Source organism: Dryobates pubescens, chromosome 3 (assembly GCF_014839835.1).
Source record: "Dryobates pubescens isolate bDryPub1 chromosome 3, bDryPub1.pri, whole genome shotgun sequence".
Lineage (NCBI taxonomy): Eukaryota > Metazoa > Chordata > Aves > Piciformes > Picidae > Dryobates > Dryobates pubescens.
The window spans coordinates 31,372,899-31,388,947 of NC_071614.1; the positions used below are offsets into that span (position 1 = coordinate 31,372,899).

Sequence of the window (16,049 nt, forward strand, 5' to 3'; positions counted from 1 at the left end):
ACTAGTTCAAGACACAAATGGCTTATTAAGTGGATGAAAATAGTTACAGGCACTTGGAAATTCCTATTGTTCTCCAGAGAGACAACTGTCTAATGTCCAGCAGAGCAATGCCTAAGACCCATCTGTCAAGATAACAGCTGCCACTTTTTCCATAGTTGATGTTTAAGACCACCAAGATAAAAACTTAAGAGACAGAAAATACCTTTTTATAATAATGAATGGTACTGTTAATAGCTGCTTTCCACTGTGGCTCTGAAAATACTTTAAAGGCTTACTGAATGAAGCTTTTCAAGATACCAAAGGCAAAGTATATTAACTCATAATATTGCTGAATATGCTCATGACTGACACTCTCTCTGACATTGGGAATTCCAAAGAGAATAAAACAAAGGCAAGTTATACTTACACATCTGTCTAGTGACCGAACCTATTCTTTTTGACATCTTGCTCTTTGCTCTGGTCACAACTCTCTGCTATTCTGAATCCTTGCAGGATTCTGCTCTGGCGATTGCTCCCAAGTGCATCGTTCAGCTTAGTTTTAAATTACTGTGATCCAGGTCTTAAACTGATGCATATATTTTTGTACTTTCATGGATATCAAGGGAACTGTTAATATCAGAGAGTCTGCAACACTGGGAACAATGAACAAAAATAAGAAACAAATGTGGCAAAAGAAGAATTTTGCAGCTGGTATTATTTCTGAGCATTCAGTTTACAGGCAGAGTGATACTTATGATACTGCTGTGCTCTGCCTTGGAGAATATAAAACACTATTTACATTGAATACTGCAGAAAGACCCTTTTTTGTGGAAGCAGGTGTGTTCCTAGTAGGTGGGAAGAAGAAACTATACATCTATGGAAAGATTTATTCCTTTAATGAGTATATCTTGTATATCTTTGAAAAGGCGACCTAGATAAACAGTGGCGTCTGAGTAAGACATTCTTCCTCTGGAATGTTGCAGCAAATGATAAAGATTGCTCAGCAAAATGCTGGCTTTACATAATCTTCATGTTGTCCAAAGTTTGGCCTACCATTATGAGGGTTACCCAATACATAACTTGTTAATAAACCATTCTCAGAAGTCTATGGTCCTGTCCACATCAATAGAGAAAGTGCAGCATCTACATGCCTGCCTTTCTCCACTCTTAAGGAACAGTAGTATTTCACCTAATTGCACTGTAAACTGTGTGTTACACTGATATGAGGCCCCATGGTGGCCCCAAAGTTGTGCCAATGAAGTCATGTCTCTTTCCCACAAGGAATTGCAGATGGGAGGATCTGGATTTCCCCAGGAATTCCCTGAGCACTTGTGAAGGAAGGCAACATTGCATAATGCCAACCAGGAAGCCTATGCCACATCTTTAAAATAAGACACATATAGGAATGTCTGACCATTCTGAGTCAGAAGGTTGGATACCCTGGGTATAAAGAGTTTGAATTCTGCATTGTGTGTGTTGTGTACACATGAGATTACAATGGAACAGCAGTGTCTGTTTCTGACTTATTTAAACTGTCTGTAACTTTGGCATCCTGACTGTGCTGGTTATGTGGCTCAGTCAACACCCACTTTTAATAAGCTCTTACTTGCCTCTGGTTGCATCTTGTGTCTCTTTTCCAAGAATATTTTTCTCCTTCCTGTTTGAGAACAGAACAGTAGCTAAGTCCTTTGCAGGATGTTAGACAATTGCTGTGTTTGTCAAGATGAGTTTCAGTAAAACACTCCAGTGAACAAGGTGTGGCTGTGCATAAAGGAAGTTAGGCTATAACAAAAAGCAGGGTAAACAGGGGCTTACACTCAGAGCTTTCCCAGGACATGTCTGGAGATCCCTTTCTACTTTCTGTGGTATTTTTCCTGTACTCTACATCTGTATTCAGAAGCTTGGTTGACCTAGCTTGGGGCCTTCTTGTGCCATAGATGGTTACTATGCTCACGTATTGCAGTGAGGTTTAACCCCCTACTGAAGCACATAACTTCCCAGTGGAAGGTCACCTGCACATTCATATATGTGCTACAGGCTAAAATGTCAAATCCATACCACTGTTGCACAGGCAGTCATCAAGCAAAAATGGGAGGAAGGAAATAACATGTTTGTGATGTGGCAGGGGGTTAGTTTGAGAATAAAACCAATATGAAAATAAAGAGATTAATTGTATTGTCCTGTCATCTGGTGCACCAGATGGTCAGTATTCTTTGGCAAAGCTCTGATACATGTTTTTGGGTGGGAAATCTTGCAAAATGTTGTCTTTGTATTACAGCTGAGGCCTTGAACTGCTTTTTGGCTGGTAGCAGAGGACAGACCTAGCCCAGTCGGTAATGTTCCCTTTCCCTCCAGAACTTGTGTTACAGGACATGATATTTAGGAGTAGATATGCAAGAGATACAAAGCACTTCTGTAGTAATAGTGTCTCTAAAATTTTGCTTTAAACATCTATTGTCCTAGTCACTGGCATGCCCATATTGACCTGATTCTGCCATGCTTACTCAAATGAAATTTGCCTTATGCTGCAGAGCATGTATATTTTACAGCTGAACATTAATGGTAACAGACAACAGGATACCTGAGAAATTGTTTTGGTCTCCTTACAATTCAGGTGGAATATTCTTGTTAAGCCTCATGCCTGTCTTGAGTGTATATCTACTTTTTCTTCTCTCTTGAAACTATGCAAATCTATAAAGCCATTAGGACAGAATAATAACTTTTAGCAGAGTGAACTAGGCAGCTGTGTGTAATTTTCTTGGCTGTGAAGTCAAACTAAGTGCAAGGCTCTTTCATATTGTCTTGTAGTTGTACACAGCACTGATATATAGTGCATGATAATGCATTATTGAGTAGTTGTCTGTTGTGTCTTCATTGCATGCTGTCAGCTGCATAATAAATAATTGATTGTGTTGCTCTTAATCCACATTAAAGATATATGAGTATGTATTACATGAAGAAAATGAAGCAGCAAGGCTGGCTGTGTTAAAAAGTTCAACCATTACTGAAGTGCTCTGCAGTAACAGGAACTAGCAAGTGGCCACCACTGCTATCCATTTCCCATTTCTGTACTTGGAGTCAGTGGTTGTCATGGCAACAAATGGCACATTCAAATCAGTGCTGATGGCTTTTTAAACAACAACAACAAAAAATCTGGTAAAGAGCTGATATGCATCCTCCAGCATCTTCAACCATTATCCCTCTAGACTCAAATGTCCCTTAAAAAGATTAATCTTATTTTTTTTTCTTAAGTGTTTTATACTGTCAAAAAATAGTCTAACCCAGCAAATCCTTGTTCCCCCCGCTTCATCAGTCTTTGTTTATATGAAGGAGAAGAAGCTCTAGCAGGGAAAAACTGAGTTTGTGTTTACAGCGGTACCAAACCTCTGTTGCTGAACCTTTCCCTGGAAAGTCCCACGCTTCCCTTCTCGGTTCAGTTGCCAAAGTTCCCATACAGGACACAGCAAGATGGCTCACTATTCAAATACAGCAGAGGAAATGAAATCATCCTCCAGCTTATATTCAGTAGTCTTTAGTTCCATTACAACAATCATAATTTTGGATGAAAAGAATTTTCAGCAGTAAAATGGATGAGATGCCACATTTGTCCAGAAAAGAGTTTGCTTTGAAAATCAAAATAAGGAAAACAGAAGTATACACTACTTAACTGCCTGGCTATTTGGAAGGAGGCTCATGTCCCAGAGTAACTACATAGTGCTGGGAGCTGTTGTTCCTTAAATAAGCCGAAGTCTGCCCTTCAGAAGTCCAAGGTGGAGGTTTTGTTGATGCTCCTCCTGGTTTCACCATATATAGAAAACTCTCCAGACAGCCTCTGACCACCCCATCTCCCACCAGCCCTTCTCTATTTGTAAACAGCAGGTTGAGCAGGGCTGCATGCCTGGTAGGTTCATGTAACAGCTGGGATAAGAAGCTATCCTCCACACGCTCTAGGAACCTTCTAGGACCTTCTAGACTTACCTGGTGTAAGACTGAGACACAAGCTGAGAGGGGAAGACCACTGAAGGCAGAGGAGTTGCTCTGATTTAATGCAGTTTGTCAGAACTGAGTCCTAAAGAGAAATGATCTATTTTAATGTAAAATGTGAATAACACCAGTAAAATCAGCGGAGTTCTGCTGGTGTAAACCAGCCTGGGATATGATTTGTGATGTTAGAGATGAGTTTCTCCCACTGCTCCTAAGCTTTGCAGCACTGTGTCTTCCTCTATACAGTGTGAAGGTGTCAATGTTGGCACAAAGGCTTTTGTACAGTTTCTAGAAACTTACCAATAACATCTTTTCCAGACTAAAGGTGTACATTAGTAGTAATTACAGGTTGTGAACGAGAGGAAAATCTGAATTTATATAGAAACACGTCTTAAGGGAAAAAGAAACACTTGAGATCAAAAATTTGTAACCCACAGCAATGCTAATTGTAGCAAATGTTGTCTCCAGGAGACCTAGGGACAAATCAAATAACAAGTTTTTAACAGCACTGATTTATTTTGCAGCATAATTGGAGAGGTAATTGCATGGAGAGCATCTTAATATAATCCCTGTCCTGGAGAACCTCAGATCTACAGAAAATGAAACAGGATGGTGTCAACAAACCTTTGACTATCTGCCCCTCTTTCTGCTGCCAACATATGTTCAGAAAGTAGCTGTCCTCTAGCTGCCTTGATGTTCTGTAGGTAACTATAATTTGAAACAATATGATAATGGAAGACTTTGCAGATGAATGTTGCTGTCTTTTGAAAGCCACCTATTTGATTTATCCCCTTAATACTTGCAAGGTGAGTGAGTTCCACTGTACAGGACAAAAGGAGAGCAGCTAGTGAAATTAAGGGATTTGTTGTGGATTAGAATCTTCATTTTCTAATTCCCAGAGTGTCGGCACTGCAAAGAGAAATGAATCACTGAACACTGAAGCCATTGAAGCCTGGGATGCAGTTTGGTCTGCCTCATGTAGGTATGGATGGAGGAGTTAATACCTGTCCACAGGCACCTAATAAAGGTTGACAGTCCAGCATTTAAAATTAATGTTGTTAACTTTTGTAAGTTAGTAGTCTGAGAATGACAAACAATTCCATGAGGCTATTGAAGTCCTAACATCACAATCTGGGTGGGATGAATCATTCTTGGAAATACCTCTTTTTCTTTATTAACTGCAGCAGTAACCTAGATGACAAGTTGAAACACAGTTTCTGTCTTGGAGATGGCTAATGGTAGCAGTGGCATTTTACACATAAATTTTACATACTCAGGCATGTAAGCTTCACAGGCTATCTATGGAGGGCCTTTGGTGCTCTCTCTTTACCCCTCTTTTGTAGAGAGAGTGCTTTGGACGTGTCATTTTGTGGGGACCATAGTCATATTAGCCAGCTAGGCTGCTTCTGTGGATTTCTGTTATGTAGCTGGTTGAATTCCCAGCTGAATCTGGGAAGGCTGTGGTCCAGACACACGATTTGTGTCTTTCTATTCCTGACTATATCTCAATAATATATTCTCTGATAACAAACATTTCTCTTGGTAGAAGCACTTACAGTACCTTTTTCCTATGCAAGTCTCTTTACATTCCACACATAGGATCTTAATTTCGGTATGAAAGCTGCTCCTCTGTCAAAATTAGTTGAAATTGGCTGAAAGATTCAAAAGTTATTAGGCAAGTACAGACAGTGTCATTAGCCCTCTCCCCTTAGGAAACAGACTTAAAAGATGTGATCTCAGCTGAGGTTGATGGACCATGGTTAATTAAAATTCATGTTAAAAGAGTAGTGCAGACACACCCATGTTTTAATAAGAAATAATAGCTTGTGTATAGCCTAGACTGAAGCTTCGTTTTCTCTGCTTTAGCTCAAATGGCATTGTGGTTTTGGCAGTTTAGATGGATCCCTAGTTGTGTATCTTAACAAAATGATTGGTATGCTCTTTGATTTTCAGCTTCAATGAACTGAACTTCAGAGATTCAGCAGGATCCATGATCTGAAACATCTCCTTTTCTACAGCCACTGAATTTTTAAGAATCTGTTTAATTAATTAGGACACCTGGTAGATCAGAATGTTTTCAACTCTGCACAATATTCTGCTAAATGAATTTGTACAATTCTTTTAATACAATTATTGTTACCTTTCAGAATCAAATGTGAGATTTTAGTAAGTGGGCGTATAGGCATCTGGATGTCCTTGCTCAGTCAAAACTCTTATTGATCATTATGACTTTGCAAAACAATGTCTTTGTCCAGTTCCAGATTTTAGGGCCTTTTTTCCTCCTTGTTATCTAGATAACTGAGTTGTTATCTAGATGCTGAGGATAAGCATCTGCCCTTGTTGAAGAATATTAACCAAATCAATTTTTTTCCTGAAAATCAATTGATGCATTAGCAAGAGAGAAAATAAAACATTATGCTGTCTTGGCTCCCAGGAGCCTGAACAGTCAACTCTAACTTTCAGAAATAGAGAGATAAAGACCTAAAGTTCAAATCTAAATCCAGGTCGGAACTTCTCCAGGACACATGGGAACTCTTACTCACTTCTAAACTACATGTGCACTTAAAGGGCAGTCAGTCATAGGAAAACTGACCCCACTGCCAGAGCTTTGGCAAATAAAGGACACATTTGACTTGTTGAACCCCAGTTTGTCCTCCAAAAGCAATAAGGTGGGGTGGTGACAAAGGATGTTACATTTCCAAATTCATCACCTGGTGAGTTTTCAGCCATTCCTGAAAATAGGGCATTGCTGGAAACACAGGAGAAGCAGCTTCTGCTTTTCTGCAAAGCTTAATACATCTTCTGTGAGCTTTTGATGATGAGATGGGAGTTAGTTTTTACCTGATATGTATTAGACTAGCAAGCTCATGGGCAGATGATAGAAACATTTTAAATGGGGAACCTTGTCCAGTAGCTGTTGTCAGGGTTTCTGAAGAGTCAGTTCTAGTTGTGCTCCCTATTTGATGTGATGTGTGGTATTTAGTGAACCATCAGACATTTAAGTATTTTAATAAGATCTGGTTACAGATGACATGAAGGCATACTGAAGTGTTGTGTTACTTTGCATCTGAAGCTGAACTCCTAGACTGAGGCTATTTCGTAATAAATATCTTCCCCTACCTCCCAGAACTGCTGTCAAGAATAACTAATATTTTCATACCACTCTGAACATGCAGACTGTAATGACAGGATGAAGTTTTAGTATTAAAACTATTAAATGTTTTGATTCTGTAACAGTCTCCTATTTCATGGAATCATAAGGTTTTACGATGTGTTTAAAAATAAAATTGCTGTGAGGACAATCCAATACCTCAAGAAACATTATATGAGCTGCCTGGGAGTTCCTCCTCAGCTGCTTCTCCCTGCCTGCCCTCCTCCCTATACAGGCTGGTTTTGATTGTCGTACGCAAGCCAGATTTGTCTGTGACTAGAAAGCCTTGTGCAAGGAGCTGGTATGACCTCCCAGCCCGCATGGAGCAGGTTTAAGGATTTCACTGAGGCAATATATTGCAGAATATGTGTAGGGCCTTGCATTACATAGAATACTTCACTATTATAGTGTGAAAAACTTAAGGAATGTGACAAGCACTAATGGTGACAGTTATGAAAGATAACTTATGGGCAAGTTATTCGGCAGCTTTCCTCCTAAGGCCTTACACACGTGCATGCATGTTTCTGAAGCACCCAGTTTGACAGATGCTGGACTTGGTCAACAGCTAAGTTGCTTTAATGTGGCATTTAGTTTTAATATTGATGTGAAATATCTAAACATAGGAATCCCACTAGAACAATCAAATACTGTGTACTCATTACTGCGAGTCCAAAATGCCATCACCACTGATTTAACTACTAAGGAATATGGAGGCATCTATGTCTGAGCTAGTTGTTTGAATAGAATAGAATAAACCAGGTTGGAAGAGACCTTCAAGATCATCGTGTCCAACCTATCATCCAACACCACCTAATCAACTAAACCATGCAACCAAGCATCCTGTCAAGCCTCGCCCTGAACACCCCCAGTGACGGCGACCCCACCACCTCCTCAGGCAGCCCATTCCAGTGGGCAATCACTCTCTCTGTGTAAAACTTCCTCCTAACCTCCAGCCTAAACCTCCCCTGACGCAGCCTGAGACTGTGTCCTCTTGTTCTGGTACTGGTTGCCTGGGAGAAGAGACCAACCTCTGCCTCACTACAACCCCCCTTCAGGTAGTTGTAGAGAGCAATAAGGTCACCCCTGAGTCTCCTCCTCTCCAGGCTAAGCAACCCCAGCTCCCTCAATCTCTCCTCATAGGGCTTGTGCTCCAAGCCCTTCACCAACCTTGTTGCCCTTCTCTGGACACGCTCCAGCAAGTCAACATCCTTCCTAAACTGAGGGGCCCAGAACCTCCTTTACATTAATTGCAAAGAAATAGGCACTGCTAGGATGCAATTCATTACATCTTAATGTAGATCCCTAGACTGGGTTACGTAAAGCACCCCCTGAAAGTGCTTTTTTCTCTGACTTACTTCATTATAGAGGGGAACAGAATAATTAGCTCAAAAAGAGCTGACTGTGTTTTAGAAGCTTAACAGTTCCTACCTCTTAGAAGTATAAAGATGATTCCGCCCTTTTGCTTTACCATTCTGGCACATCTCTGTATATTTACCTTTGATTCACAATATGGACTTTTAAGCAAGCAAAATAATGCTTTTTTGGTTGCTCTTTGGGCAATAACTGATGATTTTCACTGAAAAGTAAAATTTGTGCATCTAGCTGTTCTATTAAGATAACTGTTTTAGTGAAAAGAAACTAGTAAGGTTATATTTTTCATACTGGACCATAAAGGTTATATTTCTCATCATTTTCTGTCACAGCTGTGCTTGATAATGTTGTTTTCAGCAAAAGCTTTCTCAGATATTTGCATATTAATGAACTTTTTGTTGTAAAGCACCTTGCATAGAAGTGTCATGGTATATGCCCAGAACACGAGCGCTACGACATGGCAAAGAAAGGATTTATTCTGATATAAACATATTTTATTATAACATAAAAATATCATCCCAGCCTTGTAATATCCAGAGTATAGCATTGTGAAAGTGCAATTACCAAGTACTTCTAGGTTGAAAGCTACCATAATTATCCACTGGTCAAAAAGCAAATGAGAACACTTAATTGTGTAGCACTGTGTGAAGATTTATCCATTTGCTGTAGAATCTGGGCATGTGTTCGTAAGATAGAATAGAATAGGATAGAATAAACCAGGTTGGAAGAGACCTTCAAGATCATTGTGTCCAACTGATTATCCAACACCACCTAATCAACTAAACCATGCAACCAAACACCCTATCAAGTCTCCTCTTGAACACTTCCAATGATGGTGACTCTACCACCTCCCCAGGCAGCCCATTCCAATGGGCAATCACTCTCTCTGTGTAGAATTTCTTCCTAACCTCCAGCCTAAACTTCCTCTGGTGCAGCTTGAGCCTGTGTCCTCTTGTTCTGGTGCTGGCTGCCTGGGAGAAGAGACCAACATCCACCTGTCCACAACCTCCCTTCAGTTAGTTGTAGAGAGCAAAAAGGTCTCCCCTGAGCCTCCTCTTCTCCAAGCTAAGCAACCCCAGCTCCCTCAGCCTCTCTTCATAGGGCTTATGTTCCAAACCCCTCACCAGCTTTGTTGCCCTTCTCTGGACACCTTCCAGCAACTCAACACCCTTCCTAAACTGAGGGGCCCAGAACTGGACACAGTACTTGAGGTGCGGCCTAACCAGTGCTGAGTACAGGGGCAGAATGACCTCCCTGCTCCTGCTGGCCACACTGTTCCTGATACAGGCCAGGATGCCATTGACCCTCCTGGCTGCCTGGGCACACTGCAGGCTTATATTCAGCCTACCATCGACCAGTACCCCCAGGTCCCTCTCTGCCTGGCCACTCTCCAGCCACTGTGACCCCAGCCTGTATCACTGCACGGAGTTGTTGTGGCCAATGTGCAGAACCTGGCACTTGGCATATCAGCTGAAACAGTGTTGTGCTCATCCAAAAGGAATGAGTGAGATGTTCCACAACTGTCTGTTGTGGCTGAACTAAAATAATGAGGATAGTAGAGTATTCATACAACTGTCCTTGCTGTTTTCATGTTTTTGAATTTTTTTCCTGTTCTTTCTGTGTGAGGAGGAGACACAAGCCATTGTTATGTTGGTTGAAGCTTCACCGTGGGTGGTGTGGAGTGGCCGTGGCTGTGTAATGCACGTTATTCTAGTACTCATGAATAAATCCAGTAGAGAAGGCAAATGGTCCGGGGTACCAAATATTCCTTCTAAGTGTTCTGGTATAGATTTGCAGGAGCAAGTCAAAGGAGCTGTTCTGTACTTGCAGACTGGCAGAAAATTTAGCTTGAGTTCCCAAACCTGAATCTACATCCTCACCCTCTGAAGTGGTAGAAAGCTCCTGTTGGCTGTGGTGAGCCGTAACAGCAGGCCCCTGGTTACCAACATGGGCTCCTCAAGGACTACTCCCCTTGGTTAGTTACACTCTTCAAAGAATACCTTGAAATAAACCTCAGGTATTTAATGAGAAGTAAACTTAGTCACATTTGTGTTACATTTGGATTCTTTGTCTGTAGGCTTGTTTTAGGGAACTTGTGTGTGTTTAGGAGCGGGCCTGGATCAGGCCTCTGCACTGGGTTTCTGTCTTCTGCTGCTTCCTGCTTGTTCCTTGCCTGCTTTTATCTGCTTAGCCAGGAGGTTCTGTTGTGTAAGCAACAGCTGCTCTGTATGTCTGCGCAACGTTTGGTGTGATACGATTTATAACCTATTACATGAAGAGTAACAAGAATAATAAATTTCTATGTTAGAGCCTAAAGTACTGGAAGGCAAATGTAAAAATGCATCACCACTGCCTTTGACTCTCCTGCCATATTTGTTTTGGATGAGGCTTCAAAGTGAAATGGAAATTAGTAGCATTATTTTTTCCCTCCTTCCCTCTCTCTCATCACTTAAATTTAGATGTAACTCAAATTGAAGCTGTGTGTCTTGTTTTGATAGGAATGCTACAGAATGGAAAGAAGTTTGATTCCTCCAGAGACAGAAACAAGCCTTTTAGGTTCAAGATTGGCAGACAAGAAGTCATTAAAGGATTTGAAGAAGGTGTTACACAGGTATGAAGAAATTATTCTGCCTGAACTTCAAACTAGCTGAAGGTGTGTGAGCACAGCAATGTCTGGTGCAACGGTGGCAAGACCAAGTGAAAATCGCAGTGCAGGACATGATGTAGTTTTCTGAAAGCACGGTCCATTTGAGCACAGCATTTTCTGTAGTTCTTCTGCCTCCATCCAGGGGCATCCTCTACTCATGAGGCTTTCCACGTGGTATTGCCTGGAAAATGACATGTGAAGTCCCCTCTCCAGGTGCCAGTGTTCCACATAAGTTCCGTCACCTTTCCGTGGGCACCTCCACAAATAGACAGTAGTGGCCTCCAAGTTGTTCCAGGTGGCAGCAATTCATAGGGTGGCCTCTCTTCAGCTATTCAATAGAAGTCCAAGCTGCCCTTTTGGGTGACATCCATGACTGAGCTACTGACTTCGACCCCTACTGAGTAAGATATCATACGGCACTGTTAAAATGTTTATGATTTCAGACTCCCAGCTACATTGACTGACCAGCCCTACATTGAGGGAAAGGGCAAATTGCCCTCCATTAGTTACAGTTTGAGTGCCAAAACAGTAAAACTCTAGAGGAGCCACATGATGCAATTCATTGTCAGCTCTTGGGTTTTGTTTGCAGTGCTGTGAGGGCCCTTTACATGAAGAGTGTGATCAGGCTGCTCAAGTGCAAGAGTGTATGAACCCTATTTTGGGGTCCTAGAAAGAAACTGCTCAAATATTATTATAGGAACAGCTATGACAGGAACAAGTTCTTGTGCTTAAATAGAGACAAGGAGAGAATGCAAAATGAGAAACAATCCACTGAGGAGTGACACAACCATGATTTTCCAGAGAGGGATGAAAGAGAAAATGATGTCCAGTCCTATGGAGAAAGCAAGGCCACCATCCCCTTCTCTCCAGCCAGTGAAAGAGATCCATTTGAGGAATCCTAGAAAAAAAACACATTCCTCTCAAGGATTTGAACTTTTTTATTTGGTTTGTAATAAGGCCTAAGAGATGCTCAAGACTGCAGTGTGCTGTAGAAAACAGGAGCCAGTGCAGGTAAAGCAGTGGCAACAAGTACTGGGTGAATCAATCTGTCCCTTCCTTGACCACTGGCTCCCTGACTCATGTCCCTTATATAGTAAGTGGCCAAAATCTGTTCCAGGAATCAGTGTCCAACACGCTGCCCTCCTGCTCCTCCTGGTGGATCGCTGTCTGAAAACCAGTTTGGGACTGTCTCCCTTCACCCCAGGGTCTGGAGGGGTTTGTGGAGTGCAAATAACACAAGGCACTTGGAAAAAGGCACTTCACTATATCTGACATGTAGCTTTTCTCAAACACTGAGTCTCCTTCCCTCTCTGGACTGAGACAAATGACTGTCAGATACCAGCAATATCTGTATTTCTTTGCTCAATTTCTGACAGTTCAAGTTTGCCCCATGCTTAAAACCTGTTGATGACTTACCAGCTGTCTGGCTTGCCAGGGAAGTATCAGAGCAGCAGACAGCTTGCCACATGAAAAGCCCTGCAGGGACCAGGGAGGTCATCTGCTCTTACACCCTTAGCCCCATGGCATGAATACTCCCTGAATCTGGGAAAGCTCATACTTGCATTTTTCTTCTACCTAAACTGGTGAAAGCTCTAGCTTCAGCATATTTTAGAGAACCTGAGAAAAAATTCAACAGTAGGTATCACATAAACTATAGTCCAGTGATGTGCTTGATCTTGGGAGAGAGGTCACAGTTAAAACTGGTACTTCAAATCAGGGATTGTTTCTTGGCCAATGAACATTCAGTCACCAGGGCACGATGAATGAATAGCAGCTTGGGAGCATTCCACCCCAGAACACTCTGTTGGGAGATCAGGGACTTGAATCTTAATACCTCAAATCTCAATGAGCACTCTTACCTCCAGTGCTAGGCTGGAGTGAAATAAATCAGCATTTCTGACCATTGCAGGGGCAAGGGCTCACGGTGTGAATCAGCAGCACCTGAGGTGAGACATCTGTCCACAGGTTTGGGCTAAGTTTCGGGCACTGATCTCTCATGAATATAAAGCTCTCTGGTCTTGTCTGTTGCTGAGAGACTTTCCCTGACTCAGGCTGATGGTATTACGTGTATGCTGTGCTCTGCAAAAGGAGCTCACTTCTATAGCTGGCTCCAGTGAAGGCAGAATAGTCCAACATATGCATTAAAAAGCCCTTATGTGACTCCCAGGCTAGCTCTGGTAACTGCTGTGGTAAGCCAGAGGAGTCAGGAAACCTGACCTGTTTGTGACAACTTCAGCTTGAAGCTGAAAGATGAATCTGATGGTGCCAACTCTCCTCAGTTTTGTAAATCTGCCATGTAGTGATTTGTTCCTTGTTTCCCTCCTAATACTGCTTTTTTGTCTTCTCTCTCTCTTTTTTTCCCCCCTTTTATCTTTTCTTCCCCCTCCCTCCACCATCCGAAAACCAGATGAGCTTAGGACAAAGAGCAAAGTTGACCTGCACACCCGAGATGGCCTATGGAGCCACAGGCCACCCTGGGGTTATTCCTCCCAATGCTACTCTCATCTTTGATGTGGAGCTTCTCAGGTTAGAGTGAATCATCTCAAGGGAGTTGTCTGGAGACATCTGTTAATAACCATCCATTCTTTCTCACCTTGCCAGCAGCAGGAGAAATCTTCACTGGAATACCAATCTTCCCTGCTCAAGCTGTTCTGTCAATAGCACCTGCAGTTGGGTTCCTTATGCCTTCTTCCTCTTTTTAACTTTGTGGTGTCTGTATTTGCCTTTTATTAGAAGCCTTGTCCTGGGACAAAGCAGCTTTGTCCAGCGTTGTAACATTCTTCAAGTTGTACATTTTATTTAATCTGCATGTAAGAAGAACTTACAGTGATGACTGAAAAGATATATAAATATAAATATAGATATATATATTCCTTTTTGGAAAACCACTGCCTTACTGTACACTTAAACCAAGAAAAAGGAAACACAAAAGGTGCTCACACAAACAGATGATGAATAATCCAATGTAGGCCTTGTACACGGACGGGCATTAGCCAAACAAATTACCTGCGCTGCCACTTTTCTCAACGTGTATGTTCTGCTTGCTGCTGTTTTTAAGAAAAAAGCTGTCTCAGTTAAGAATTAAAAGCCTATATATATATTAAAAGAAAAACAAAGCAAAAATAAAAACGTGGTTCTTTACAGTTTCTGCTTCTCTGGCCACTGGAATTCTTTGTGGCGTGTAAGAAGTTCTATAAACAATCACCAACGTCGTCAACGCATTTTTTGTTACTCTCGCTTCTTGTGTGAAATACACATCATTCCATGCACTGCTCCTGGTAGAGATGGCACAGTGGGACCAGGAACGTGCATGTAAGGACTGCTGGAACAGAGAGGTTTCCTGCCCTCCTGGTGGCCCCTCAACTCTGCCCAGTTTGGCTGCTGGCGAAAGTGATGCTTCTCAAACACTTGCAATGCTGGTCCAATTCTATGCTTCTGCAACTGTAAAACTAGTGTAAAATTTTCCACTAGATCTGAGAAATGCTAGAGAAAAGCAGAACTATGCATCCACCCTGAAAAACAAATGTGAGCTGTGGGATGATGTGGCCACTGAACACAAGGGGTATTTTTAGGCTGCATCTTCTGATGCTGTTTATATTGCCTGCAAGCTTGCTTTGGCACTTAATATTAGCAATGTTTCATAGAATCATAGAGTCATTTTGGTTGGGAACAACCTTTAAGATTGAGTCCAACTATAATCTAACTCTACCAAGTATGGTATTAAACCATGTCCCTTAGCACATCTCTGCATCTTTAAAACACCTCCAGGGATTCAACTACCTTCTTGGGGATCCTATTCCAGTGTTTGAGAACCCTCTTGGTCAAGAAGTTTCTTCTAATCTCCAATCTAAACCTCCCCTGCTGCATCTTGAGGCCATTTCCTCCATCCTGTCACTGGTAATTGGGGAGAAAAGACCAACACCCACCTCACTACAGCCTCCTTTCAGGGAGTTGTAGAGTGCAAAAATGTCTTCTATCAGCTTCCCTTCTCTGGACTAAACAAGCCCAGTTCCCTCAGCTGCTCCTCACAAGAGCTGTTCTCCAGATCTTTTACAGGCTCCCTTGCCCTTCTCTGGACCCACTCCAGCACTTCAATGTCTGTCTTGTACTGAGGGCCCCAAAAGTGAGCACTGCAGAGTATGGGGGGGGATGTCAATCACAGCCCTGGTCTTGCTGGTCACATTGTTTCTGATACAGGGCAGAATGCTGCTGCCTTTTTGGCCAATAAAACTTATCACATTTGATGTGATGAATGTATCTCATTTGATGGTTATATGAATTCACAAAACACTGCTTCCTCACCTGGAGATGGGAAGATGCCCAGTCTGCATCTGGCATAAATCTAGGATCACTGTAGCAGCAAGCTTACACATCTACCTGTCACTAATAGTTCTTTTATTTAGGATAGGCTAATTTCCTGTTAATAAATAGGGAATTAGACCTGCCAGTGTGACAGCCACTGGTTCTCAGAAACTCTTTATAAAGCTCCCAGTCTCCTTTGCTACCCCTCCAGCCTGTCACTGGCAGCACTGGCTTACAGATTGCAGGTTGTAGCAGCAGTTGCAGGTTTAGCTCCTATAGATGTCTTGGTTAAACATAGGCTAGCTCTGTGACACCCATCAAACACAGGACAATGCAGCACATCAGTCTAAAGCTGCTCCTACCAGTGACCCAGATAAAGTTTGTTGCTCATTACAAATAAGCAAACCCCAAACAGCATAAGGGACTTGGTTTGGGACCTTTCTTGAGTGCCTCAAAAGTGATGCTAAGGATTGGTTCAGCACACCTGGAAAGGCCACATTATCTCTTGGTCCTGCTGTTGGCAAGCTTCTACTGTGTCTGAAGATAGGGCCTTGCTCTGCTCTTCTGCAGGGGTTCTTGAAAGTGAAAAATATGTTCCTGCCAGGCTTTAGGATC

At 42.1% G+C, this 16,049-nt stretch overlaps 1 protein-coding gene across 2 annotated transcripts in view; it reads left to right on the top strand.

The window, feature by feature from the left end:
* The window catches only part of FKBP1B (FKBP prolyl isomerase 1B), a 36,409-nt gene extending 21,666 nt beyond the window's left edge, over positions 1-14,743 (top strand). For both annotated transcript variants that reach the window (XM_054179907.1, XM_054179908.1), the window contains 2 exons: positions 10,984-11,096; positions 13,540-14,743. In XM_054179907.1, coding sequence (XP_054035882.1) covers positions 10,984-11,096; positions 13,540-13,668 — 242 coding nt within the window. In that variant the 3' untranslated portion in view covers positions 13,669-14,743. The remainder of the gene's footprint in view (positions 1-10,983; positions 11,097-13,539) is intronic.
* The last annotated feature ends 1,306 nt before the right edge of the window (positions 14,744-16,049 follow it).